The 26616-nt window shown below is 53.2% G+C and overlaps 1 protein-coding gene across 1 annotated transcript in view; it reads left to right on the top strand.

Annotated features, from left to right (window-relative positions):
* The first annotated feature begins 14974 nt into the window (after window positions 1-14974).
* LGI2 (leucine rich repeat LGI family member 2) overlaps window positions 14975-26616 on the top strand; it is a 32166-nt gene continuing 20524 nt past the window's right edge. The window contains exons 1-5 of the mRNA XM_051830514.3: window positions 14975-15473; window positions 17329-17400; window positions 19514-19585; window positions 22372-22443; window positions 26438-26509. Of these exons, the coding sequence (XP_051686474.2) occupies window positions 15268-15473; window positions 17329-17400; window positions 19514-19585; window positions 22372-22443; window positions 26438-26509 (494 nt within the window). The 5' untranslated portion in view covers window positions 14975-15267. The remainder of the gene's footprint in view (window positions 15474-17328; window positions 17401-19513; window positions 19586-22371; window positions 22444-26437; window positions 26510-26616) is intronic.

Raw genomic sequence — 26616 nt, 5'->3', positions numbered from 1 at the left:
TCGTAGGAATGGCGCGGAGCCCCGGGAGTTGCTGCTTCCTGGCTGCATGGACTCAGAACTGTCCCGTGGACTCTCTGAACCCGTTTCCTTAGCTCTGAAGCGAGAGCAGTGAGCGCCGATGTGGAAATTAAGTGAGCTCTTGTTGGCTGTAATTGCAGAAAACTCAGCTCAAATGGACGAAAATTTAAAAAGAGAGAATTGATTGGCTGCTGGAACAAAACCATCCGAGGCATGTGGACTGAGACACTGTGCTGCAGAGGTCCTCCCAGGACACCCCGACACCCCAGTGGGACGGGAGGGAGGCCTGCGATGGATCCCGGTTACTGAGCCTTTGGCACTCGCCACGCCCTGCTTCAGGACTGAACACCCTCTGTGTGCCTGCACTTCGCAAATATCAAAGGTAAAGGATTTTATTTATTCATTTGAGAAGCAGAATTACAGACACAGAGAGGGATAGACAGAGAGAGAGAGAGGTCTTCCACCCACTGGTTCACTCCCCAGTTGGCCGCAACAGCCGGAGCTGTGCTGATCTGAAACCAGGAGCCAGGAGCCTCCTTCAGGCCTCTCACGTGGGTGCAGGGGTCCAGGGCCTTAGGTCATCTTCCATTGCTTTTCCGGGTGCATTAGCAAGGAGCTGGATGAAAAGAGGAGCAACCAGGACTGGAACCTCTGCCCATATGGGATGCTGGCACTGTAGATGGAGGCCTAATCTACCACGCCACAGCATCGGCCCCAATAATAATAATAATAGTTAAATAATAGTGACAGAGGGAGACGAAGGTAGAAAGGAGAGAGAGAGAGAGAATCTTCCATCTACTGGTTCACTCCCCAAATGCCTGCAATGGGTACAGCTGAACCACTCCAGAGCCAAGAGCCTAGAACTCCATCTGGGTCTCCCATGTGGGTGCAGGGGCCCAAGCACGTGGGCCATCTTCTGCTGCCTTCCCAGGTGCATCAGCAGGGAGCTGGGTCAGAAGCAGAGCAGCTGGGACTCGAACTGGTGCTCACATGGGCTGCTGGAGTCTCAAGCTTAACCCGCTGCACTACAATGCTGGCCTCCCTGCCAACATCTTGACCTTGGGCTTGCAGGCTCCAGATGTGCAGGGTCACAATGCCCTGTTGTTTAAGCCACGAAGTTTGTGATACTGTGTTCTGGCAGCTGCAGAAATGAATACAGTTGCATTATGTGAAATACATGGTTGAAGCTAATTTCCCGACGTGGGTGTTTGGAGTGGCAGTGAAGGTGCTGCCTGTGATGCCTGCAGTCCATGTTGGAGTTGTCTGGCTCTGCTCCCTGTTCCAACTTCCTGATTGTGAACACAGCAGCTGATAACTCAAGTACTTAGGTCTCTACAGTGCCTGTAGGAAACCGGATTGAGTTTCTGGGTTTATCGGTATCTGGGGAGTGAAACAGAAGATGAGAGATCTCTCTTTCCCTCCTTCCCTCTCTCTGTCTCTCTGCTTGCCTTTCAAAGAAATAAAACACTAAATAAAAAAATTCAAAATCAATTTCACTTTTCCAACTTTGAAAAATATGATTAATAAAAGGTTTAAAGACAACATATGCATATAGTTTGCATTTCATTTCTGTTCAGTAGCACTTTTCCAGGAGCTAAGCACCAACACTTGGAAGCATACAAGGGAGACCTGACCTACCTAGGGAATTCAGGGGAAGCATCCCTGAAGAAGTGGTGTTCAGACTGAGGGCTGGAGACTCGCTAGGGCTTAATTAACAGGGAGAGCAGAGCCAGTGGGATGTGGCGGGATGTGGCAGGGCACAGGGCTCCCGGCGGAGGGAACAGTTTGTACAAACAGGAAAAATCCTGCTCTCACCTGAGCCCTCCCCCCCAAATGAAGCATCCCTGTGGCCCCAAGTCATTTGATGCCTATGGGGTAAATGGTCCCCTAAAATCCCAGCCATGGCTGCTGAGTGGCAGGAGAGTACAAAATCATGACCATAGAATTGGAAAGAAGGAATCAAAACAAATCAACAAAAATTCAACAGCTTACTGGGCTCACGGCATATAATTGAAAGCTTAGAGTAAGTAATTAATCTAATTATTTACAGATGCTTGGAAGACAGAACGAGCCTGTAACCAAAGGGAAGAATTTTAAGTGACCAGAACACTCCCCAGTCATCACCCCACAGAATCGGCTCAGCATGCCCCTATGGTGACTCCTCACCCCTGGCGGGAGGAGCCCTTCTTCCAGGGTTAGCAGAGAGAGTAACCTAGCAACGTCTAAGCGTCTCAGGGTGAGACCCGCTAGGTTCTGATCTCTGCCCGGAAGAGAACTGAGTCCCCCTCATCCTCTCTGCTGAGCTGGGCGTGTGGAGGACACTGCTCTGGGAGGCGGCTGAGCAAAACACAGTGGAGAGAGGCACAGATTCTTGGGTGTGTTGCCAAGCTCAGCCTTGCAGCCTTTGAAATCCTCGGGTGCTTAACCAGTGAAGAAATTCCATCTACACCTTGAAAAATGGACATGGAGTTGGTTAGCGCTGGAAGAACATCTTCGATGCAATCTCATTTCACCTGCAGTCTAGCTCCCCTCTGCCTCAGTGCTCCATGGAGGGTCCGAACCATTGGAAGTCCCTAGAGCACGGTGCTTGCATGCAACACTTCGAGCTACCGTGTATGGTGAGCAGAGAGGCCAGTGGCCACCCGGAGGCAGATGGCTTCCTTCCCGATGATGGAGGCAGAAGTTAAGCAGCCAACCTTCCCACGATGGTAGAAATGTCCTGGCCTTAGATCAAGATCCAGTAGCCCCAGGCCCTTGGGAACACCTGGTCCCTCGGGCTTCTCTGTGAATGCTTCCCCTCTTCGTCAGTGCTCCAAATCCCAGGGCTGCCCAGGCCACCTCCTCACCACCCTTTGGGTCCTTCCTCCCTTCATGTATTCCTTCGACAAATACGTGAGATGCTGGGATGCACTGGGGACGGACTTCCGCAGTGGGCTGCCCAGGGGGCTCCTTGGGGAACACACAGGGTCCATGCCTGGCACTCACTTCCTGATTCTCCAAAGTGGGCTTTGCTGGGCCTGGGGGACTGGGCAGAAGACTAGCCAGGGCGGTCTGTGCCTCCAGGGAGGTCCCATTCTAACTGGGAAAGCAACCATTAACAAATGAATCGGCAAATGAGTGTACGCTCTGGGGGTAGTGGAAGTCGCTCACTCATGAACAGGCTGGGTGACCGGAGTGGGAGGGATGGAGGCATCATTTAAGACTCCATGGCCATGGAAGGCCTTGCTGAACATGGGACCTTTGGGAAAAGACCTGAATAAAGTGAGGGGCTTGTGAAGATGAGCAGTGGACTAGTATCCCCCCAAAAGGGCAGAGCTGACCAGGAAGGGCTCCCCTGGGGTCTTGGTCCCCGTCATGGTCAGGTGGGAATCTTCCCAGCCTCCCTCCGTCAGGCCCTGTGGCCAATGCAGTCCTGTCTGAAGCTGCTCCATGCTCTCTCTCCGTGGAGACGGTGCAGCCGGGAGTGTGGAGAGCTGGGGCAGACAAAGTCACAGTGACAGATGGGAGACGCGCTGCGTGGGCCCGTGTGCCGCCCGCCTCCTGGGAGTCCTTCATCCATCGCTGAGAGGGACTGTCACCTCCCAGAACTGCTTGCTCTGAACTTAATTATCCCCGGGGCCGTGCATCTGAGCAGCGGGGCTCCGGTCGCCTGGTGCTGGGAAATGGGTCAGCAGCCAGGACAGAATGTGCCGCCCTTGAGCAGCAAGCAGCCCTGCCAAGTATGCACCTTGGGGCCGGGCCACTCCACTCGGGCCAGAGACACTTGTGCCTTGGACAACTAAATGCAGCTGTGCATGGACACGGGTCTTCTAGACTAGACACCAGTGATCTAGTCCTACTGATTCGCCCCAAAGCCACGTGACCTCACGTACCCCGCCGCAACTCCAAGTCCTCAATCTTCTCAACCTCCAGACAGCGCTGGGAGCTGCCTCCTTGTCCCTGTCCCCTTTGGGTTCAGGACACTGGGGCTCTTCTTCCTGCTCCTAGCTGCCCATAAGCATCATAAACTGAAGAGGCCTGAGGTCATGGGGTCTGGGGCTCCCCTGCAGGGGACACGAGACCTGGAGGTGTTCCACTGGTTCATTCCAATCCCAACAGCTGCTTCTGGGCAGCGTGCTCCTCACCTCCATCCGCCCTCTCCTCTGCCCCTTGCTGGCTCCTCCACTGGGTCTGGTGTCTCTGCAAGCTTCTTACACAGTGGCCTCACGCACTGTCGCCTGCCAGGCCTCCCTCCATCATGGAGAACCTGGCAGGATGGACTCAAAGCTCCATCCTGGAAAATGCCAGAGTCCAGGTGTGGCTCCTGGGGTCCCTCTGCTGGGGCCCGGATCCAAGGGCACAGTCTGTTTGGTTTTCATAAAATCAATTGCTAAAGTGAAATCACCGGTGTGGAGCATGTGTGGCTTTGGTGGCTGTCCCAGAGGCTGGCAAGTCTGGAGGAAGGGCCCAGAGCCAGCAGGGCCTGCCTCAGCTCTCTCTGTGTCTCTGTCTTCCCTCCTCTCTTCCTGTTTCCCCAGGCCCCTCCCATCCAGCAAAATGCACTCTGCTCTTCTCCTACGACACAGCCCTTGGGGGGTCTCACACGGAGAGCATTTTTCTGAACAGACTTTTCTCTCTCCCAGAATGAACAAGCAGGTCTCCACCTCCAACATGGCCGTGACCCCCAGAATCCCTGCTCCTTCTCCTCCTCGTTTTGCTGGGGTTCCCTCCCAGGCTGATGATATCAGCACCTTCACATTCACCCGTGGAGGGTTGGGAACGGGCTTTCAAGTCCAGTGATCTGACTGCAAAGTGACGCTGCCACTCACTGTGCAGTCTTAGGCAAATACCTTTTCTGAGCCCCAGATGCTTTATTTTTTAAAGATTTATTTATTATTTGAAAGGCAGAATTAGAGAGAGAGAGAGAGAGAGAGAGAGAGATCTTCCATTTGGTGGTTCACTCCACAAATGGCTGCAACAGCCAGGGTTGGGCCAGGCTGAAACCAAGAGCCAGGAGCTTCTTCCAGGAGGTCTCCCACATGGGTTCATGGCCCAAGCATTTGGGTCATCTTCCTCTGCTTTCTCAGGCGCATTAACAGGGAGCTGGATCGGAAGTGGAGCAGCCAGGACTTGAACTGGTGTCCATATGGGATGCTGGCGCTGCGGGCAGAGGCTTAACCTTCTATGTCACAGCACCAGCCCCTCTGTGGACTTTTTGAAGTTCCCTTGTGTATTGAAAGGGCTCACTAGATGTTTACTGAATTAATCAATGAACTATGAAAGAACGGACTTTAATAAGTGGCCACCAACTTCTGTTAGGCAGCGAATTTCTACGAATAAATCACAGTTAATATTCCCTGGGCCCAGAGAGGCCTGGAGGTCTGTGATGGCTTTTCCTGAGCTGATCTCAGTCTGTGTCCGCTGGCCAAGCCCACATGTGTTTCCCACCGTTTGTCGCAGACAAAGGAGGGCAGCCCAGATCTGTCTTCCTGAAAGGCCCGGCTGCCCAGCCTCAAGCAGTGCGCTCAGCCGCTGCCTCCAGCCCTTAGCTCCTCCGTAACAAGCCCAGTGGCTCCTCTCCCAGGTCCCCGTGATGTAACTGAGCCAGGTTGTATATGGGGCCCAGCCACTGCTGCCCCGTGCAGACTTCTTTGGCAGGTGGTCCCTGCTGCGCTGGCAGAGACTTTGTCCCTTGTGTCTGTTCTGCCCTGTAATAAGCCTTTTGCTCTGTCCACTGCAGCTCAGTCTCTGCTTCCCAAAGCGCCAGAGCAGCTCCCCTTTGCACCCAAGGAGGCTCGTGGCTTCGTTTCCCGCGAGCGGGGCTCCCTTGGGCAAAGGCGAAGGCTCACAGAGGACTAAGCACGTCTGACAGTGCCAGTTTCAGCCATGGTGTGGCCCTCAGAGGTCTGCTCGTGTACCAGAAGGGACTCTGAGAGTCCTTTAGCTTTTCTGGGGGACTCCAAGTGTAATTCTGTGGCCCAAAATACTGCAGTGAAATGCATCAGAGAGAGCGCTGTTCTCGTGGCAAACTTTCTGATTTCCCAAATGAGTTTCAAAACAAGACGTTATTGATGAATCCTATTATTCTTCTCGGAAGATAACAGATAGAAATAAATAGTGCTGTCTCGGATTGCAGCCCGCAGGGGCGTCACCACCGCCCGTCCTGGGATGGAGGTGCGGAGTGGGGGGGCCGGTTTGTCCTGGTACAGAGCCTTGAGGATTCTCTCTGATTTGTAAGGTGCCTGCACCTTTTCCTCTCACCGCCCTTGTTGACCTTACACTCCTGAGATTGGTGCCTCAAGCCCGGGCTCATTTGCATCGAGGGAGAACTGACAGGTGTCCCTCCTGCCACTCCCCCTTTTGCACCCCGCCAGTGCATCCTGGGAAATTTGCACAGGTTCATCCTGTTGTTCATGTGTGCATGGAAGTCATCGAGACCCATCACATTTAACATTGCCTGTGGACAATATTCCAGCACCAGAGAGAGGTCCTTGAGAACGGCAGAGCTGGTGCCTTGTAGAACCTTGTGGATGGGCTGGCCCCATGGCTCACTTGGTTGACCCTCTGCCTGCGGCGCCGGCATCCCCTATGGGCACGGTGTTCTAGTCCCGGTTGCTCCACTTCCAGTCCAGCTCTCTGCTGTGGCCCAGGAAGGCAGTGGAGGATGGCCCAAGTGCTGGGGCACCTGCACCTGCACCTGCATGGGAGACCAGGAGGAAGCACCTGGTTCCTGGCTTCGGATCAGTGCAGCGCCGACTGTAGTGGCTATTTGGGGAGTGAACCAATGGAAGGAAGACTTTTCTCTCTGTCTCTCTCACTGTCTATAACTCTACCTGTCAAATAATAAAAAAATAAATAAATAAATAAAAAGAACCTTGCGGAAGGCATTGATAGTTTTTCCTTTGCCCCAGTACCTGCCCTGTGGATGGAGTAGGATGACTCCATCCACTATGGCCTTTGACACTTGGACACTGGCTGCCTGATCTTGGGCGAGCCACTTCACCTGTCCAACCCTCAGTGACTTCCTCTGAGAACTCCTGTTCCAGGGTTATCATGAGCTGCAGTTGGGACCACGGGAGTAAGAGGCCTAATAAGCCATGTGACATCTGTATGAATGTCAAACACCATCATTGTCACCTTAAGGACTGCTTAACTGGGGCTGGCGTTGTGGCATAGCAGGTAAAGCTACCTTCTGAGATGCTGGCATCCCATATGGGCACTGGTTTGTGTCCCGGCTGCTCCACTTCCAATCCAGCTCCCTGCTAATGGCCTGGGAAAGCAGTAGAAATGGTCCAAGTGCTTGGGCCCCTGCACCCATGTGGGAGACCCAGATGAAGCTCTTGGCTCCTTCCTTCAGCCTGGCCCATGCCAGCTGTTGTGGACATCTGGAGAGTGAACCAGTGGATGGAAGGGCTCTCTGGTTTCTCCCTCTACATCTGTAACTCTCACTTTCAAAATAAATAAAGAAATCTTAAAGGGCTGTTTAACTTCTCCTTCCATGGAAGGTAAATATCCCAATGAAGGGATGCTTGAGACCACACTCTCCTAGAACTTTGTACTTCACAGAGGTCAGCCTTTGTCTGCCATGAGCTGAGGACAGGCCTGGGATCTGCTTCCTGCTAATGTGCCTGGGGGCAGCAGGTGACAGCCCAAGTGCTTAAGTTCCTATCAGCCAAGTGGGAGACCTGGGTGGAACGCCTGGCTCCTGACTTTAGCCTGGCTCAACCTTAGCTGTTGCTGGTGTTTGGAGAGTGAATCAGTGCATGAAAGTCTCTCTCTCTCTCTTTCTCTCTCTCTCTGCCTTTCAAATAAATAAGTGAATGAATCTTTAAAACAAAAGACACATATGCAGCGCACAGGAGGAACCCCTAGCCAGGCCTGTGGCTGGCAGGGAAGCCTTTGTCTCTGTTCTACTATCAGGAACTCTGTTTGACACAAGCACCAATGCTGTGCTCTAAGAGCCAGGTTCCAACACAGATGTCCCTGGGAAGGGTGGCCCAGGAAGTAAGCAGTCCTTGGAATTCCACATGGTTGCATCTCAGAGGTCGCTCTCAGAGCACATTTTGACGTGGGCCGGGCTGGGTTGAACAGACAGTACAAGATCTCAGGATAACTCAGATGCTGTAGAACAGAAGAATGGTGAGCCCCAGATACAGCTGTTTTAACCTTGATTAAAATCCAGTTGAGGACAGAGGCCACAATCTTCAACAGCGAGAGCCTTGGGAGGATAGAAGATCTTTAAGAATGCAAAGGCATTGGATTAACCACGGTTTACGGATAAGAGAAGACCCATGATTATAAATTTAAGTGAACTCTACTGATTTTGTGACTTGGTCTCCTAGAGCAGAATTTCTACTGGGTTGGTTTGCTAAGAAGAGCCAAGAGGTTTTCTTATAAATTACTCTGTTGACTTGTAAGCGTGAGGCTGCAAAGTTTCAACGTGCAGAACATGTGCTTGTCTTAGAGGGTGGACTTTACAAACCCCACCCACCACTGTGACCTCAGAGATGAACTTTCCATCTGCTGAGCCCCACTAAGAGATTGGGCACATTCTCCCAAAACCAGGAACGTGGCTAAAAGCATTCTGACTTGTAAACATAGCGAAAGCATGAAATGAAATGACTCACAATAAAGTGACTTGTAGAACAAAGTGACCTGATGTGGTTAACTGTTAAACAAAGTGCACACTTTAAGAACAAGTAGAAGAAAACAGATGATCCAGGTCACAGCATGTAGTAATGAAATAGGAAACTGCGATAAAAGAGAAAATCAACCAAGGCAGAACTTGTCCCTTGAGAAAATTAATAAAATAGATGAAACTCTGGCAGTATTGATCAAGAGAAGAGAGATGACCAAAAAAAATAGGAAGCAGAATTTTTTAAGAAAGATTTATTTATTTATTTGAAAGAGTTACACAGAGGGAGGAGAGGCAGAGAGAGAGAGAGAGAGAGAGGTCTTCCATTTGCTGGTTCACTCCCCAATCGGCCGCAACGGCCAGAGCTGTGCCAATCCAAAGCCAGGAGCCAGGAGCTTCGGGTCTCCCATGCAGGAGCAGGGGCCCAAGGACTTGAGCCATCCTCCACTGCTTTCCCAGGCCACAGCAGAGAGCTGGATCAGAAGTGAAGCAGCCGGATCTTGAACCCACGCCCATATAGGATGCTGGCACTTCAGACCAGGGTATTAACCCGCTGTGCCACAGCACCGGCCCCATGGGAACAGAATTTTTAAAATTCCCTGACAAAGGGAAGGGCTAGGACATCCCAAAACTGGGAAGAGAGGGAAAACACACAGAGAGACAAGACTGGGGACACTGGCAGAGTTCTGTCCATACCTGTTTCATCTGCCTTCTGCTTCCGATGGTAGAGATGGTTGAATGGATTAGTTCGCATTCATTTGGTTGTAACAGACCAAAGTGGCAACTCAGATTAGTCGATCAAAAAAGGGACATTTATTGTCTTAGTAACGGAAAAGTTGAATAGATTGATCTGAGACTCAGCCAGCACCATCATGATCTCCCTCTTAGGTGGGAACTGTTCTCGGACTCACATCAACCCCCCTGCCAGGCCAGGTGAAGGGAAAAACCCTTGCTTGTTCCCAGGGCATGGTGTGTGCCTCAGGAACCCAGTCGCTGTGGCTGAGAATGGAACGTCCTGGGATCTGTTAGTCTTCTGACGTGTGCCATGGGAGACAAAGGCGTTCCTTGGTTGAGCCACCTGAGGGATGAGGGAGATCCATGTTCTGTTGTTGTGAGAAAGGGCAGCTGACAACTGGCAACAGGTATCCATAGGCTGGTGGGGGGAGGGGGTGATGGGGTGGCCAGACACCTTGGCCAAGGTCCTGGGTGCCTTCTGGCTGATGAAGGAAACCGACCAAGTAAGAGATCCCCAGGTGGCCCTTCCAGGACTTGGCTGAATTCAAGAGAACACTCAGGGCAGGTTCACAAGGAGGCCCTGACTTGTGAAGCCCCCTGAGCTGCCAAGGAAGGGAAATGACAGGAAGCCAGAAACAGCCTCTGTGTCAGCCAGCAGCCAACCACCAGAGTGGCAGCCTGGGGTGATGCGGTTAAAGAGGGATTGGCAAGCTTTTGGGGGAAGAAAATGGACAAGACCTTTTTTTTTCTTTATTATGATTTTACCCCAGAGGATACAATCTATAGCCATTCAAACCAAATGTCCCTGAGGTGTGGGTAAATGATGTGTCTTTGGTCACTACCGCAGGCATCAGAGCCAGCAATCTGAGACACGGGTAAAGGCTTGCCAAAGCCTGCAGCTCGGGGAGCAGACCAGGCTGGGGGAGGTTAGCAGAGGAAAGTTTGGTTGGAAGACGGGGGAGGGAGAGCAGCCGCGTAATGAAACCTCTGAGATTCTTACAAGATTTATGGTTTGCCTTAGGATTTCAAGATGAGTTTTGGTCTAAAAATAGATTCCCAAGCTGCAGTATTCTTAGCTTTGCAGACTTGTGTAAGATGTCTGTTGTTCCTTGCCCATTTGTACCTGAGAGAGATTTTCTCCGTACTGTCGGTAATTCTGAAATGTCACTCAATCGTTCGACCCACGAGTGATCCCTTGAGGGCTTACCGAGATAAAAAATCAAGGTTTCACGTAGGGCGGGAAGCTTTCCCATCGACCACCCATCCATCCCCTCCCTGCCTTCCTGAATGGCCAGCTCAGCGTCTGCATGGGGACGCCTCACGGAGATTTTTCAGACTCCACGCCCCAGTCCCAAGTCCTGATGCCCCTTTCCCAGGCAAGCCCTCTCCTCGTCTAGACTTTCTCATCTGGAGAAAAGGGTCCTCCACCCACCCACCGGCCCTCACCAGTATCTGGAGGGCCTTCTTGCCATTTCTCTTGACTTTCCCTCTAAACCCAACCCTAGAGCAAGTCCAGGGGATCCTGCCTTCAAGACAGACCTGAATCTCACTCTTCTCTGCCACCCGTCAAGTCCCAGCTGTCATCACCTCCCTCCAAGACTGGTTCCCTCCGCTCTACTTGGCGATCAGAAACAACTGGGGGGTATCTGTGGTAGCCTGGCAGCTGTCTTGTTAGCGGCCATCAGTGGCTCCCTCTGGGATGAGAAGCACACCCGGGCACCTGGCCTTGGCTGATGAGACCCTGTGTGGTTATCTATTCCTACCTCCCAGAGCTCATCTCGTGCCTCCCTCACCCTCATCCTCCTGCCCTGCTCACTCTGGCCTTCATTTAGGCTCTCCCAGGCGCTCACCTCTTTCTGGTCCTGGGACCTGTGCACCTGCTGTGCTTTCTGCCTGGACTTCCCCTGCCTCAGCCTCTGCCTGTCTCTGTAGTTCTCCTTCACTCGCCTGGCTCCTTCTCACCTCCAAGTTCTCAGCTAAGTTCTCACACAGGCTTCCGGGTCCCCTGCCACCCCCACGGAGTAAGGTCTCCTCTGAGCTTCCTCCACAGGCTCTGTCATACCTCACAATTGCATATTCATTTGTATATGCTCTTTATTTAACGTCCGTCTCTGATAAAGGTGGGACCATGCCATTCTTCTTCTTGGCCATCACCTAGTAGGCTCTCAGTCCATCTTGACGGGATGAACTGACAAGTGGTTGAATGAATGCCTTTTTTTTTTTTTTTGAAGATTTGTGTTGTTTATTTGGAAAGCAGAGTGACAGAGAGAGGGAGAGACAGACAGAAAGAAAGAGATATTGCATCCCCTGGGTCATTCCTTAAATGGCTGTTATGGCCTGGGCTGGGCAGGGCCAAAGCCAAGAGCCAGGAACTTCAGATTATGGAATGGCAGTGTCATAGGCAGTGGCTGAACTAACTGTGCCATCGTGCCAGCCCCTGAATGAATGCTGCTGAGCTGCTGACCCAGGGAACCATAGCAGGTGAACCTGGAGAAGACGACTCCAGCCTGCACCACCACTGTGGGAACGTATGCTTGTGTTACGGACACACAGCTTGAGTAACTACACATCTGAAGGAGGCTTTTCCATTTTCAAAAACTCTTACTATTTCCTGGAAACAGATTGTGTCTCTCTGATTGTCTATTAAGGTTTTTTTTTTTTTTAAAACTGCTGAAGATATTGGAACCAAACCAAAGTAATCTGCATTTCCATTTTTATATCTTAATTTATAAACTGCGCCTTATAATTTACAAGCACTCACTCCGTGTCTCTCACAGAGCCGAAACAAATACCAACTGTGCCAGCTCTGCTCCTCAAGTCTTCTCTCTGCACTCTATCAGGAGTGTTCTACCTTTTTGGATGGCAGCGGATGGGCTGCACCTTGCCCTGGCTTGGGGAGGGTAAGGAGAGTAACGCGGTGATAGGTCACATTTAATTAGGGAAGACTGGGAAGGTCTCTTCCTGTTCCTCCCCCGCACTCCTCCCCTTTATTGATGAGAAAATAGGAGCTGGGGATGAGAATGACGTGGCCACGGAGGTTTTGCCCATGAGTGATGGAGCCAGGCCTGGAATCCACATGTCTGGAATCTCCCATGTCCTAGCGACATTTGGGGCAGGATCACTCTTTGGTGTGCACAGCATCCCTGGCCTTCTCCTGTAAGACTCCATTTGCTCCCACCCTCCGGGAACAACCCCATATGTCTTCAGACATGGTCAAGTGTCCCCTGTCTCATCTGCCATTGAGAACCAGTGCACCAGACTGTGCCCTTGACCTTGATTCCAGCGAGACAGAGGTCGGGAAGACTCTTCTCCTTTCTGAGCAGCCCCTCCCTCATGTCCCCACAGTCTCAAGGTGGCCCCGCCCAGGAGGTCAGTGGAACTCTGGGGGAACACCCCGTGCTCTTGTGTGGCTTTCAGTGCTTGACCTTCTTGGTCATGTTTAACCCCAAAAGGTGGGTGCACCAGCTTTTCCGAGCGAGAAAACACAGGGGCTTAGAGAAGATGCACCTTGCCCGTGACTACATTGCAGTGACAGCTGGGTGGCAAACCCACATGCGGCTAGCTCTGAAGCGAGATGCCACCGGTACCACGTTGCCCCTGGGTCCAGCTCACGGGTGAGAGGCAGTCTTTTCTGGGGTCAGCAGGAAAGTGCTGTGTGAGCAACCCCGCCCCTTTTGCTCTATGAAGCAAGCATCCACCCCTCTTTAGGCTGCCCGTCTCTTAGGCAGACAGCACACACATCCACCAGGGTAGGTCTGAATGTCCGCCATCTCCCCAGACAAGCAGCCAGTTCGCGTACATGATGTCCTGGTGACCTAGGGCCAGAGACAAACATCTCTGAGCTCAATTTTCCTATCCATAAAATGGGAAGACCCACTTGTCAGGGTAGGTGTGAGAATTTTATTTTATTTATTTATTTAATTAATTTATTTATTTATTTGACAGGTAGAGTTACAGACAGTGAGCGAGAGAGACACAGAGTAAGCTCTTCCTTCCGTTGGTTCATTCTCCAAATGGCTGCAACTGCCAGAGCCGTGCCAATCCAAAGCCAGGAGCCAGGAGCTTTTTCCTGGTCTCCCACATGGGTGCAGGGGCCCAAGCACTTGGGCCATCCTCCACTGCTATCCCAGGCCACAGCAGAGAGCTGGACTGGAAGAGGAGCAGCTGGGACTAGAACCGGTGCCCATATGGGATGCCGGCGCCGCAGGCGGAGGGTTAACCTAGTGCGCCATGGCGCTGGCCCCAGGTGTGAGAATTAAATGAAGATAAATGGAGACTGGTTTGCACTGAGCTAGGTACAGGATAAATGGTGGCCAGTAATGCATGTCTAACTCCGCCACAGAGTTGCCTGCAGCAAGCTTGCTTTTGACTCCTGAACTTGTTGGGTCAGTGTGGGACCCCATGCAGCCTTGTGGAGTCACTTCCTAGGGCTATCTGCCCAGCTAGGTTCCATGCTGGCTGAGGTTGGAGCCTGTTCCCTGTCCCTTCCCCCAGGGACTGGCACTTTCCCCATGGAAAGTGGTTAAGAAGGATTCCTGAAGAAGCCATAGTATTGATGATCCCCACGGTCACGACATTGCACGAGCCCTGCCTTTTATGGGTGTACCTTACTGGAAGAAGTGGTTTTCCTTGGTTTGCAGCCAGATGACGGCCCTGAATTCCCCACTCAGCTGCTGGGGCTATCTGGGTTATTTTGGTTCTGCTTGGGTCACTTTCTCTGATTTCCCCAGCTGCGCACTCCCTCGAGGGAAAGCCCAGAGCTCATGGCTGAGGAGTTCCAGAGGGGCTCAGAGGGGCTGGGACACCAAGCCCCATCCCACCTCCCATTCCCACCCTGCCCAGGGGTTTGCTCCTCCACCGCGAGTCAGTCCCTGGACTTCAATTTTCCCATCAGTAAACGAAGGAAATTAATAGGATCTGCAGCCAAGAGTTAGCAGAAGATGAGCTGCATGGTGTCTGGAATGCACCAGGCCCTCTGTGGTTACTAGCAATTTCTATCCCATGTCCTTGCCTTGGAGTGTGGGCTGTCCAGTGAGCCATCGTGCCCAGCGAGGGAAACTTTGACAAGTGTGTGAGCCCCAGAGGCGCGCGCTTTGCTGGTCTACGCTCTTCCATCAGACAAGGGTCGCTGGCTTCCGTAACCCCAAGGTGCCCTGAACACGGGAGGCAGACTCCTCTACCTCACCGCAAAAGCGAAGCACGGCCACCCCGCGCACTCACTTCATTTCTCCTCTTTACAATTAATAGAGGCTGCTCCAAAGTCGGTACTTTCCAAAGCGCCCAGGACAGAGTATCTGTCCCGGTGGCCACGCCAGCGCCCTGCTTCCCCCTCACTTTTGTTCATCTTCAGCCTTTTAGTCCTCCCCACACCCCCATCACATTCAGGGAGTGCAAGGGCTGCAGACAACTGGTCGACCTCTGCTTGGACCGGTCCCCTGGGGGTCTTCCTCCAGGCCGGTCCCTCCCCAAGGTCACCCAACTTTTCCTTCTCCCAGCCCCCGAGGTGGGTGGGTGGGTGGTGGCGGTGGTGCGGGGGGCTACGAGGGCGGCGCGAGCCCCCTCCCCGCGGGGCGGGCCCCCGCCGGGCCCTACCCATTGGCCGGCGCCGGGCTGCGGGCGCGGGTGCTGATGTCAGGCGGGCGCGAGTGCGGCGGGCGCAGCGGCGGCGGCCGCCCAGCAGCCCGGGCTCGGGTGGGGGCGCCGCGTGGGGGTGGCGGCCAGCATGCTGCTCGGCTGCGGCTCGGCCTCCCACACCCGCGGCGCCCTTGTCCTCGCCAGCAGCGGCGGCGGCGGCGGCGGCGGCCGAGCAGCGAGCGGCGCCCGCGTCTGCAGCGGCGCGGGGTCCGAGCGCGCGGCGCGGCGGCCGGGGTCCGGGCCGGGGCGGGCAGCGGGCAGTGGGCATGGCGCTGCGGAGAGGCGGCGGCGGCGGGGCGCTGGGGCTGCCGCTGCTGCTGCTGCTTCTGAGCGCCGCGTGCCTGATCCCGCGGAGCGCGCAGGTGAGGCGGCTGGCGCGCTGCCCCGCCACTTGCAGCTGTACCAAGGAGTCCATTATCTGCGTGGGCTCCTCCTGGGTGCCCAGGATCGTGCCGGGCGACATCAGCTCCCTGTGAGTGCGACCCCTTCCGCCCCGGCGGCGCGGGGGCAGCGCGACCCCGACCTCGCACCCCCAGCTCCCTTCTTGGCGCTTGGGTAGGGGCGCGCTGCGGGACGTGGGTGGGGGTTGGCCCGGGGAAGGGGAGGGAGAGAGGGGAGGATGGAGGGACCCCGAGCCCCAGAGTCTGGGAACCTGTGAGTGTGTTTCTCTGAGTGTGGCCCGCGGGCCAGCTGCATCGGACCCACCTAGAAGAGCTGGTGCTAATGCAGACTCCGGGCCCGCGCGGGGGCAGGGTCTCCGGAGTGGGGCCCTGGACCGTGCGGTGATTCCGCACGGGTGATTCTGGGCGTATTAAAGTTTGCGGGGCCGTGTGTGTGTGTGTGTGTGTGTGTGTGTGTGTGTGCAGGGGCATATACAGGAGCCGCTGCTCACGACTGGACTGAGTGCAGACTGGCAGGGTGAGGCCTCGCTGCCCCACCTCAGGGCTGGGCGGGCGGTCAGGCCGTGGCCTTCTCCTGACCTCGCCAAACTGCAGATTGCAAAGAGCCTGGCTAAGGTCCTGCAGCCCCTGGGAACCGAGGGGCCGCTCCACGTGGCCAGGAAGAGGGGGCTGGGGGGAGGGGCTTGGCAGAGCCCTGGCCGGTCTCCGGTGCCCTGCCCAGGGCCACGTGCTGGAAGTGGTCTAAGTTCAGGAGGGCTTCTTGTCCTTGTCCCCTGCTCCCCTGTCCTGCCCCCCACCGCGCCCCCACAGTGATGTTGGCTACCTTCTCAGCACCCAGGGAAGTGACAAGCAAAGGCTTCAAGTTATTTCTCCACCTCCTAAGAGAGGCTTTCAACTTGACCTCAGCAGCCCCTCAGTCCAAGTGGGCAGCCTTCCCAGTAGCTAAGGAAGGGGCTGGGGAGCTACGATTTGTCTCCTGCTAAGCTCACTCCTCATTCCAGGCAGAGTCAGGGTGTCCACTCAGTTGTAGAGGAAGGGAGTCCCCACGGTGACGTAGCTTGTGTTTGGGGCACTTTTCTTATATGTGACATTCCCTTGCCTTCTACCCACGGCAAGAGGCAAGGGCCTGGAGCCAGGAGGCGGGGGTTCCGGTTCGCATTTATAGAAAAAAAAATTCTGGCTGGTGATGGTGGTGGTCCTTCCTGTTTATTACTATTGCCAAGTCGCATGGCATGGAGGATTCCAGAAATTAGAGTTCTTGTGAAATCCCTTAGACCAGTAGCTGCCTAGGTGATCTTCGTGTCGACTGAAATAATTCTGAAATCGTGTACCGAGGCAGTGCTTGGCCAGAAAGGACAGGGACTGAGCCGGGGGGCAGAGGTCAAGCCATGCCTGTCGCCCCTGAGGTGAGCACTTGATCTGGCGGCTGGCACCGCCTCCTGCAGCACAGTCAAGCTCAGGTGTCTCTGAGTTTGTCCCCAAGGCTTCCACAGTGCATTGAATCGAAAGTGCTCTGAGATGTGCTCCCAAGTGCATGCTTAATCCCACCTCGGGGCTTCACGGCCAAGGTTAACTGTGTGCAAACAGAACCAAGGGCAGAGTAAAGTGATTCTCTGTTTTCAGCCCGGGGGCCTCCTGGAGTTAGGAAAAGGAAGGGGGCGGGGGGGGGGGGGGATTGAGCTGGTGTCTGAGATGAGCCAGGTGGATGAGACAGGTTTCTGATACCCAGACTAGTGCTCCTATTGACGCATGCTCCTATTGATGCAGCTCATCGCAAATGGCCCCAGTCCCCTGTGCCCCACCTGCAGGCAGGGTCACCCCGCGAGGCAGGGCTGGAAGTCCCAGTGGTGAGAGAGGCCGATTGCCCAGCTGCCTGGCTCTTCCTGAAAGAGACCTAGGCCTCGTTTTGGTCCTCTTGTGCTGTAGGAGCCTGGTCAATGGAACCTTCTCGGAAATCAAGGACCGAATGTTCTCCCACCTGCCTTCCCTGCAGCTGCTGTGAGTATGCGAAGTTCTTTCCACAAGCTGGGGGCCCCTGGGATGTGGTACTTTAAAGGGGGCCCTTGCTTGGTAGCCCAGCTGCACGAGGACAGCGTGGCTGGCCCTCCGTGGTAAGCTGGCCTTTGTGTCATGCGCAAGGCGTCCCTTAGTGTGGAACCTGCTTTCTTGGGTGACGCTGTCACCAGGGTCCCGCAGTCAGGGAGGTCCTGTTGCTTGGAATCAGGGCTAGGATTTCACCTGCATGAACCGTTCCCCAGACATCAGGCTTGGAAAGAAAAGTTCCCTGTTCCGGTCTCCCAGTCACTCTGGAGATGGGAGTATTTCCGGTTTCCTGAGCACGCCCACAGTCAGCCAGGTACTCTGCACTTTGGTGCATCGAGGGTGTTTTTCCTTCCCCGTTTGACACAAGAGGAAGTGGGGGCTCAGCAAAGTTATGCATTTATGTAGTTTGCCCATCACAGAGCCAGGATTCTGTCCCAGAGCCCAGCTTTTCCTGGGGAGCAACACCCAGGTCTCTGTGGGAAGAGCCCCCATTGGGCCCTAACTAACCCAGGTCAGTTCATGCTGGCCGATGAGGAGAAATAGCCAGGGACTGGCATTGTGGCACAGCAGATTAGGCAGGGCTGCTCTGCCGCCACTCTGCGGCTGATCCGGCTCCCTGCTACTGTGCATGGAGAGCACATGGCCCAAGGGCTCCGACCCTGCCACCTACCTGGGAGCTCAGGATGGAATTCCTGGGTGCTGACTTCGAGCTGGCCCCGCCTTGGCTGTTCTTGCCATTTGGGGAATAAACCAGCTGATGGAAGATCTCTCTTTCTCTCTCCCCCTCTATCTGTTGCTCTGCCTTTCAAATTAATAAATTTTTTTTTTAAAAGGAAGAAATGGCCAGAAAGCGGTTTCCAGAAGCAAATCAGTGACAGGCAAAGCAGTGAGCATGTAGCTTATTCTCTTTATCTGTATAGGTTTCCTAGATGTCGAATGAGATTGAAACTAAAACCAGCAGCAGGCCACAGAGACACATGACGTGGAATACAGGTGCTCATTCTTCATTGTGATGAAACTCACGGTGGATATTTTCATTCTTAAGGTGTTCTATGCTTACTTAGGGTGCTGGTAACATTTTAAAATCTGAATTTCCTGAACAGTTGCAATGCTGTTAAACTATACTTTCCATAAGACAGAAATGCAATTTTAGATAGTCTTTTGACAAATAGACCTAAGAGATTACAATATAGGCTTTGGTCTAATAAGCTTTGTAATGAATACAGTAGAAAACTATTTGGTGATAAAGAATCTTCTGAAGATTTCTTTCTCCTTCAAAATATATATTGTAACTTATTTATTTATTTATTACTTGAAAGTCAGAGAGAGAGAGAGAGAGAGAGAGAGGTCTCCCGTATACTTGTTCACTCTTCAGATACCTGCCATGGCTGGGGCTGGGCCAGGCCAAGGTCAAGAGCCAGGAACTCAACCCAGATCTCCCATGTGGGTGGGTGGCAGGGACACCACTACCTGGGCCATCACCTGTTGCTTCTGAGGGTGCAGAGAGCTGGGAGTGGCAGCAGAGCTGCGACTGGAACCAGGCAGTCTGATACAGTGGACATCCCAGGCAGTGTCTTCACTCCGGCACTAAACTTTTTAATTGTTCTGCATGAGAATGTATTATACAGCAGAAAGGATATTTTTGGTCCCAGCTATGTGACTTTAGTCACTTAACTTCTCTGGGCTCAGCTTTCTCCAAGGATAGATAGGTCTTTTTCCAGGTCTCTCATTCCATGATTGCTTTTGCATCACAAAGCTGGCTGTTCAGTTGTGCCTGGCAGCAAGATGTTCTCAGCGAATAGCCATCTGGTCCTATTCACCGAGACAACAGGGGAGAGGCGGGTGGAGTTTTGGGGTTGACCAGAAAACCCAGCCAAAGGGGTGCCCTTGGTGGTGGGGCCATCAGCAGCATGCGGGATCCAGCTTGAGGCCTTGATGGGCTGTCTTTAGGCTGAGCAGAGCCCGCGTTTGCCCACAGATGAGAACCAGAGCAAAAGAAACAGAAATGGCTTTGCCTTGGGACTTGGGCTGTCTACCTCCGCCTTGAAATCTGCCCTTTTGCTTTCAGATTGCTGAATTCTAACTCCTTCACAGTCATCCGGGACGACGCGTTTGCTGGACTCTTCCATCTGGAATACCTGTGAGTTGTGCGTGGCGGCCACTTGCTGAGCCTGGTGTTTCGGTGGTGGAAGGGCTGGCTTCCCCGGCTGCCAGGGCTGGGGCGGGGGGGGTGGTGGTGGTGGTGGAGGCAGCACCCCCCACCCTTGCCTTCTCAGCCCCGACCTTTGAGGGTTTCTTGTTGATAAACACGCTGGGGCTGGGTGGGTCGGAGCCAAAGGGGAGCCAGCAAACAAAGACTGCAAGTTCCCACTCATCCTGGGCTGACAGTGTGTCCATAGTAAGCACAGCAGGGGAACCGGGCTGGGTGTTTTTACCTCTCCCAACCAGGCATGGGAAGAGAGAGAAGGAGAGAATCTTCTATCTGCTGGTTCACTCCCAAAACGACCGCAATGGTCGGAGCCAGGCCGGGCCAAAGCCAGGAGCCTGGAACTCCATCTGAGCCCTCCATGTGGGTGGCAGGGGACCAGGTACCTGGGCCATCTGCGGTTGCTCTTCCAGGAGCATTAGCAGGGAGCTGGGTCAGGAGCGGAGCAGCCAGGACTCCACTGGCACTCATATGGGTTGCAGGTGTCACAGGCGATGACTTCACCTGCGATGCCACAGTGCCAGCCCCTAATTTTTCTTTCATTTTCTCCTGTAAAAAAAGGGAAGAAAGGTTATTTTCCCCTTATCAAATGTGCAGCGTTTTTTTCTGAGCAAGGAGCTTACCCTCGTTCTGATTTCTGCCTTTTCTCACTTTCATGTCTTTTTCCCTCTTAAGTCCTTTCATGCCTGTGCCTGCTCACTTTGTAATCATGTTAATCCTGATATCAGATGGTATTTCCTTACTTCGCATTCAGGGGGATTGTTGAAACCCTGTCTCTGCTTTCTTATCGGGGGTCAACAGGTAGGTATTGGAATTCTAGACACAAGCCTCGGTCTAAGAAAGCTCTTGGCTGGTTTTGTGTCTTGGGGGAAGGTGTCTCTGGGGGAACTCTCTCTCCAGAGTGTGTGTGCGTAGTCTGAGTCCCCTCCTGGTGCTCTGGGGCCTACCTGACGTGGAAAGAGCAGTCCCATTGCAGTGCCAAATCCACCACGGCCTCTCGAAGAGCAAAGCAGAAAGCAGCCGGTGGAGCAGCAAAGACAAAGCTATGAGTTTTGCTGTTTTTTTTTTTTTCCCCACGTTTACTTAAAAGACAGAAACAGAGACAGAGAGAGGCCTTCCACCTAGACGGTTCACTCCCTGCAAATGCCTACAACAGCCAGGACTGGGCCAGGCTGCAGCCAGGAGCCCAGAACCTAACCTGGGTATCCCGTGTGAGTAACAGGGACCCAACTACCTTAGCCATCACCTGCTACCTCCCAGGGCGCACACCATCAGCAGACTGGTATCAGAAGTAGAGCCAGGACTTGAACCAGGAGCTCTGATTAGGGAATATGGGCACCCAAAGTGACGTCTTATTCACTGAGCCAAATGCTTGTCCCAGTTAGGTCTTTTAATGAACAGTTTGTCTTAATGTCAAGGTCACGGGGTTGGGGGGTTAGCTTCAGTTTACACTGAAGTCCATTCCCGAAAAGACACCTGAGTTTCTGAAAACAGCCATCAGATACTTTCCAGTGGAAGAGGGAGAAGCTGGCTCATGAGGGATGTCCTGTCTTGGGTTCTCTCTTCCCAGAGCCTCCCGTACATTTGTTTCCGTTTTTTTTTGTTTGTTTGTTTGTTTGTTTTTTGCCTTTTTTTTTTTTTTTTTTTTTGACAGGCAGAGTGGACAGTGAGAGAGAGAGACAGAGAGAAAGGTCTTCCTTTTTTTTTTTTTTGCCGTTGGTTCACCCTCCAATGGCCGCCACGGCTGGCGCACCGTGCTAATCCGAAGCCAGGAGCCAGGTGCTTCGCCTGGTCTCACATGCGGGTGCAGGGCCCAAGCACTTGGGCCATCCTCCACTGCACTCCCTGGCCACAGCAGAGAGCTGTCCTGGAAGAGGGGCAACCGGAACAGAATCCGGCGCCCCGACCGGGACTAGAACCCGGCGTGCCAGCGCCGCAAGGCAGAGGATTAGCCTATTGAGCCACGGCGTCACCGGCCTCCTGTGCATTTGACCTAGTGCCATGCCGTGAACTCAGATTGAGTCCGTGGCCTAGAGAGAATGGTTGTGGAACGTCCATGTCCTTTAAAGCACGGCTGGTGCTGTTATTGCCTGATGCACTGTGCGAGTCCTGAGCCGCTGAGGCCCAGAGGGAGCAAGGCGGTCCCTCCTCAATGTCGCTGTCTTTCCTACTCCCTGGCGACTCGGCCATCTCTGGTGTTTCCCTGCCTTGTCACTCAACTACTCAGAGGTCAGACTGTGCAGGACGCGATGAACCCCAGGGCGCTGGCAGCCAAGCGTAATGGAGCTCTCTCTCACACAAACTTGAATATGGAGATGTGAAACAGTGGGCGCCCCTCAAGGGACTATGATATTAACAAAGTAGGGATGGCCAGGCGCTGGCAGGGAAGAGGGGTTGAGCAGGCAAAAGGGCTGGAAGCATTCCAGTCCTGCAGAGAGAGGAGCATCGCTTGCCTTTGTACAGGATTTTTGTTCTTTTTACCATCATTGCCAACTGTGGATTTGAAGACGTCCGTGCTGCTTCTGGGAGGAGTGTCCTCACGTGCTGCACGCTTGCCCGGACACCTGCCCCCACGTGGAATCCAGTGTCACCAACCAGACCTCAGAGAGCAACTTCTGTAACTCAGCAGGCCTTGTAGAGTTTGTTCTGGAAGCCAACCTCATCCTGTAGAGATGTCAAGTTGAGAAAATGCAGCTTTTTGATGCTACTTTCCTCCCTAGGTTCATCGAAGGGAACAAAATAGAGACCATTTCAAGAAATGCCTTCCGTGGCCTCCGCGACCTGACCCACCTGTAAGTCCTATACAAAGTGCTCCAAGTCCTTTAGCGTGGAGTGACACCTCCTGCTGCCTTTCTCTTGCCCGACTATTTCCGTGTTGTAAGTTTCCCTGCAGGAAGCTAATTTCCACCTTGACCGGGAGGTTTCTGTGTTGCCCGTGGGATGCAGGTGCATCGCGGCTGCGCACACATTTGGCTCTGTCACCTTCTCCGTCATCCGGAGCTGCCCTTAGGGCCCACCTGGCTGCACGTGAAGCAAGGTGCACTCTGTGTTATGCGGGCCCGTGTCGCTGACGGAGGAAATGGAAAGTGAACAAGGGTCTTGTAACGATTCAGTGCCAGGCACGGGGCCCCTTGCTCACTGAGCCTTCTCTTATTTGTCTTTCATGATCATCTGCAAGTCCCCAATTTGCAGATTTGGAAACTGAGGCTCAAGTGACTCATTAGAGAATAATGAACAGAGGATTGGAGTTGGAACAAAGTGGGATAGAGACGTTTTTATGGTTCTTCCCATTTGAATGTAAATAACTGTTTCTTTTATGTTGGATTGATCTGCTTCTTCAGCTAAGCTCTCTGGTTCTTATTAGCTTTCTGGGGGAAAACATTGAACAAATTGATTTGAATTGGCATATCAGAATGAGGCCAGTACCTACACTGAACACATTTACCCGACTGGCTAAAATAGTGGCTGTGTTTATGAAAAAGCAAAAATAGTCGTTACCTTGGTTGGAGTAATGTGTCAGCCAGGAACCAGATCCCATTTGAATGACAGACATTTGGGGTCTCCTCCCTGTAGCCTGTATGCGTTAAAAAGACAATCTGAAGGGATTTGGGTGGGGGGTTGGGTAGGCGGGGGTGGGTGGGGTCTGGGCAGGCCTGCCATCAGCATATGTAGCCCTGACCTGGCCAGTGTGGACTCTTACCTGGTGAGATGACCCTCTGTACCGAGTCCTGTTGATGGCAGGTGTCTGTCTGTCGGCAGGCCCGGGGAGCACTTGATTCTGAATTGGTCCCGGGCAGAAGCTGGGCCAGAGCTAAAGCCTGTGGAGATGAGTGAGGCGTGGGGGAGGCCGGGACCTCTGGACCAGCGCGGTCCATCCTGCAGTGTCAGACTCCGGCTGGCACATCCTCACATTGCTGTGGGGACCATGGATTTGGAGTCACAGAGACTTGGGTTCAAAGGGCTGGGCCGTCACTTACTCCTGTTGGCCCTGGTTTTCTCATCCTTAGCAGGAGGGTGCTTTTGCTGACGTTGAAGGGATGCCGTACGTAAGGGGTTAACGCTCGCCTGCAGAGCAGCCAAGTGTGGCTGGTGCTGTCCACAACTCAGCTTAGGAAGTCTCAATTTTCTCCACGTCCCAGCAGTATGGGTGGCCCAACGGGGTCCTCGCAGAAGACAGCTGTGCATGGCTGGGGAAGAACAGCTGTGGCCGGATCAGTCTGGCTCCCGGGAATGAGGGGCTTTGTTGTGCACGAAGGCCCTGGGCAGTTTGTGAACCTAAAGCAAAGCCCGTGGGACTGGCTGAGCCCAGTGGGCTACGGTTCCTGTGTCAGCAGGAAGGCGTGAAGGCCCAGGTACTGGGCGTTTACATGGGCAGAGTTGTGCATTGCGCCCATGGGGTGTGTGTGCATAAGTGTGCGTGTGCAAGTGTGGGCATTTGGTATTTCGTGGGTAAGAGTGTGTGTGCATGTGTGCAAGAGGCACCTCCCGCTCTGCGTGACACACCAGGAGCACGATGGGCAGGGCTGGACCAAACCAAAGCCAGGAGCCAGGAGCTTCTAACAGATCTCCCACGTGGGTGCAGGGGCTCAAGCACTTGGGCCATCTTCCACTGCTTTCCCCAGGCCATAGCAGAGAGCTGGGTCGGAAGACAGGCAGCCGGGACTCGAACTGGTGCCCATATGGGATGCGGGCACCGCAGGTGGAGGATTAACCTAGTGAGCCACGGTACCAGCCCCCGAGGCTAATTCTTAAGCTGATGATTTTGTATGATGCTATAAATATGCAGAAAAAATGTTTCCCAGCCCTGGGAGAAGACTGCGGCTCTCCCGAGTCTCTAGGAAGCCCCTCTCTGGAATTTGTTTAAGTAGCTGAGGTTGAGCTGCGCTGAACTTTCCCAACCTCCCAACCTCACGCTGGGAGGTAAAGAACCATGGATCAGGTTGCAGAGTGTTGAAGGAGCTGGGCCAGCCTGTAACTAAAGCCTAGCACATTGTTTTCAGCTGGTCCTCTGACCCCAAAGCACGGGAACTGCTAAATAGTTTTGGAAAAGGAGGGAGTGCATGAATCTGCAGACGTGGTGAAGTGAAAGGGAGACTTAGGCGCTCAGTGGGAGTGGCCGGACAAGCGGCTGCATTGTTCTGCTTTCTGACATCCAGGGTGAATGCTTGGAGGATCGCTTAACAGCTTAACATTCTGCTTCGCTTGGCGTTAGGCGTTCCAGAATGTTCCTATCACTTCGCTACAATGGCTTTCAATTAGCTGACATTTTCAACAAAATAATTCATCTTTAATTGGCCGAAAGCAGCGAAAATATTTTTGTGTTTTGCTTTTTCAGAAGTGACCATCCACCAGAATCAAATCACAACACTTTTTGAAATTTCAAAAGGCTACTTCCAGCCTGTATTCAGTCTGATTACTTATTCAGCCTATTTTCCAACACATGTAAACATGTGCAAATAAACCATTTAGGAAAGAAAGGTAAAACAGCATGTGAAATTGAATTTTAATCCAGCTGCGATTACTTAGATAGGAAAGGGCGCAATGCAGACACTGGGTCTCCCCCTGTTCAGTTGGTATTGTGAAGCAAGGATATTTGGATTAAAAATGGGCACACAAGCTCCTGCTGTGCCCAGCTAACTGCCTCCAAGGTGGAGCACCACCCACCGTTTCTCTAGTTCATCTTCTTGGGCTGGGTTACCACGGTGCTGCATCGCCTCCGTGTTGACCATGCATAGGTCCTGGTGTTTGGAGTCGTATGTGTACAAGAACCTCAAGGAGGCATCAGTTTCCTGGCTTCTAGTAGAGCGTGGTGCCGGGGGAAATGACAGCCTCACTGCGTGGGGTGTCTCCATCCGCAGTCCTTCCCTGTGGACACCCGTCGTCAGCTGGATGGTCACAGGCCACTGCAGAGCCCTGCAGCAGCGGAGAGGGAGAGCAGTGATGCCACTCCTTCCCGTCTGTTTCCTGGAGGGGGAGTGGGGACTGTCTTAGAGGCTCAGCACTCAGAGGGAAAATGCAACATGGCCTCGGGTCAACCTTTGTTCAGGAGAAAATGAAACTGATCCTAGTCACTCCTGAACATTCACGGGGCTTATTGGAATTTTATTGTATTGTCCCAAGGGGTTAGAGCGGAGTGTCTATGGAAAAGAGCGTTTACCGAGTCCTTTCTTAGAGTCGCAGTTCCCCAGCTACCCCTGTAGGAAGCTTCTTGGGAGCAGACCACACCTCTTCCAACCTCAGTGCTTAACTCACTCAGCAAAGGTTTCCTGGGCACCTCTTGTGTGTTGGGCCCTCATCTGGGAGCTGAGAGTACAACAGTGGACAGATGGACAATGCTGTCTGTCCCCCTGCTGCTTATGCACTGGGAGGCTGCACGGTCAATAAAACCAAGCAAATGATTAGAATGTGTGGTGCGCTCAACGGAGTGGAGAAGGGAGCCATGCAGAGGTCAGGGCTTCACTTACCATCGGAGGGACTTCGGCTCCTAGGAGACACAGAGAGCCATCCATCGGAGGCTTAATGAGTGTGCATACAGAACTTACTAGGTGCAGTCCGAACAATGACAACAAAGAAACCTTACACCGTCAGGCGGCATCTACAAGCTGATCTTTGTGTAACTAAACTCATTTCTTTATTTCAGTATTGATGACCACAGCCAGAAATGGAACCATGTTGCCTTCAGGAGGTTAAGAGCTCTCTTGTAGATCATTAGCTTTATTGAAAGGATGTGACAGTGAGAGGGCCTGAGGATAATAACCGCAGTAAAATGTGACTTTCTGGTTCTAGTTCTTTGGCCAATAACCACATCAGAGCCCTTCCGAGGGATGTCTTCAGCGAGTTGGATTCTCTGATTGAACTGTAAGTAACGAAATAAAGTTCATGTGCATTTGTCGTTGTACCCCAGCTAATCACATCTTTCAATTCCTTCTCTCCCTTTGCTGCATTTCTTCTATACTGTAGCCAAA

This window comes from Oryctolagus cuniculus, chromosome 2 (genome assembly GCF_051225735.1).
Source record: "Oryctolagus cuniculus isolate XC-2025 breed Fujian yellow rabbit chromosome 2, ASM5122573v1, whole genome shotgun sequence".
NCBI classification, from domain to species: domain Eukaryota; kingdom Metazoa; phylum Chordata; class Mammalia; order Lagomorpha; family Leporidae; genus Oryctolagus; species Oryctolagus cuniculus.
This window is presented reverse-complemented; position numbering and strand designations above follow the sequence as displayed.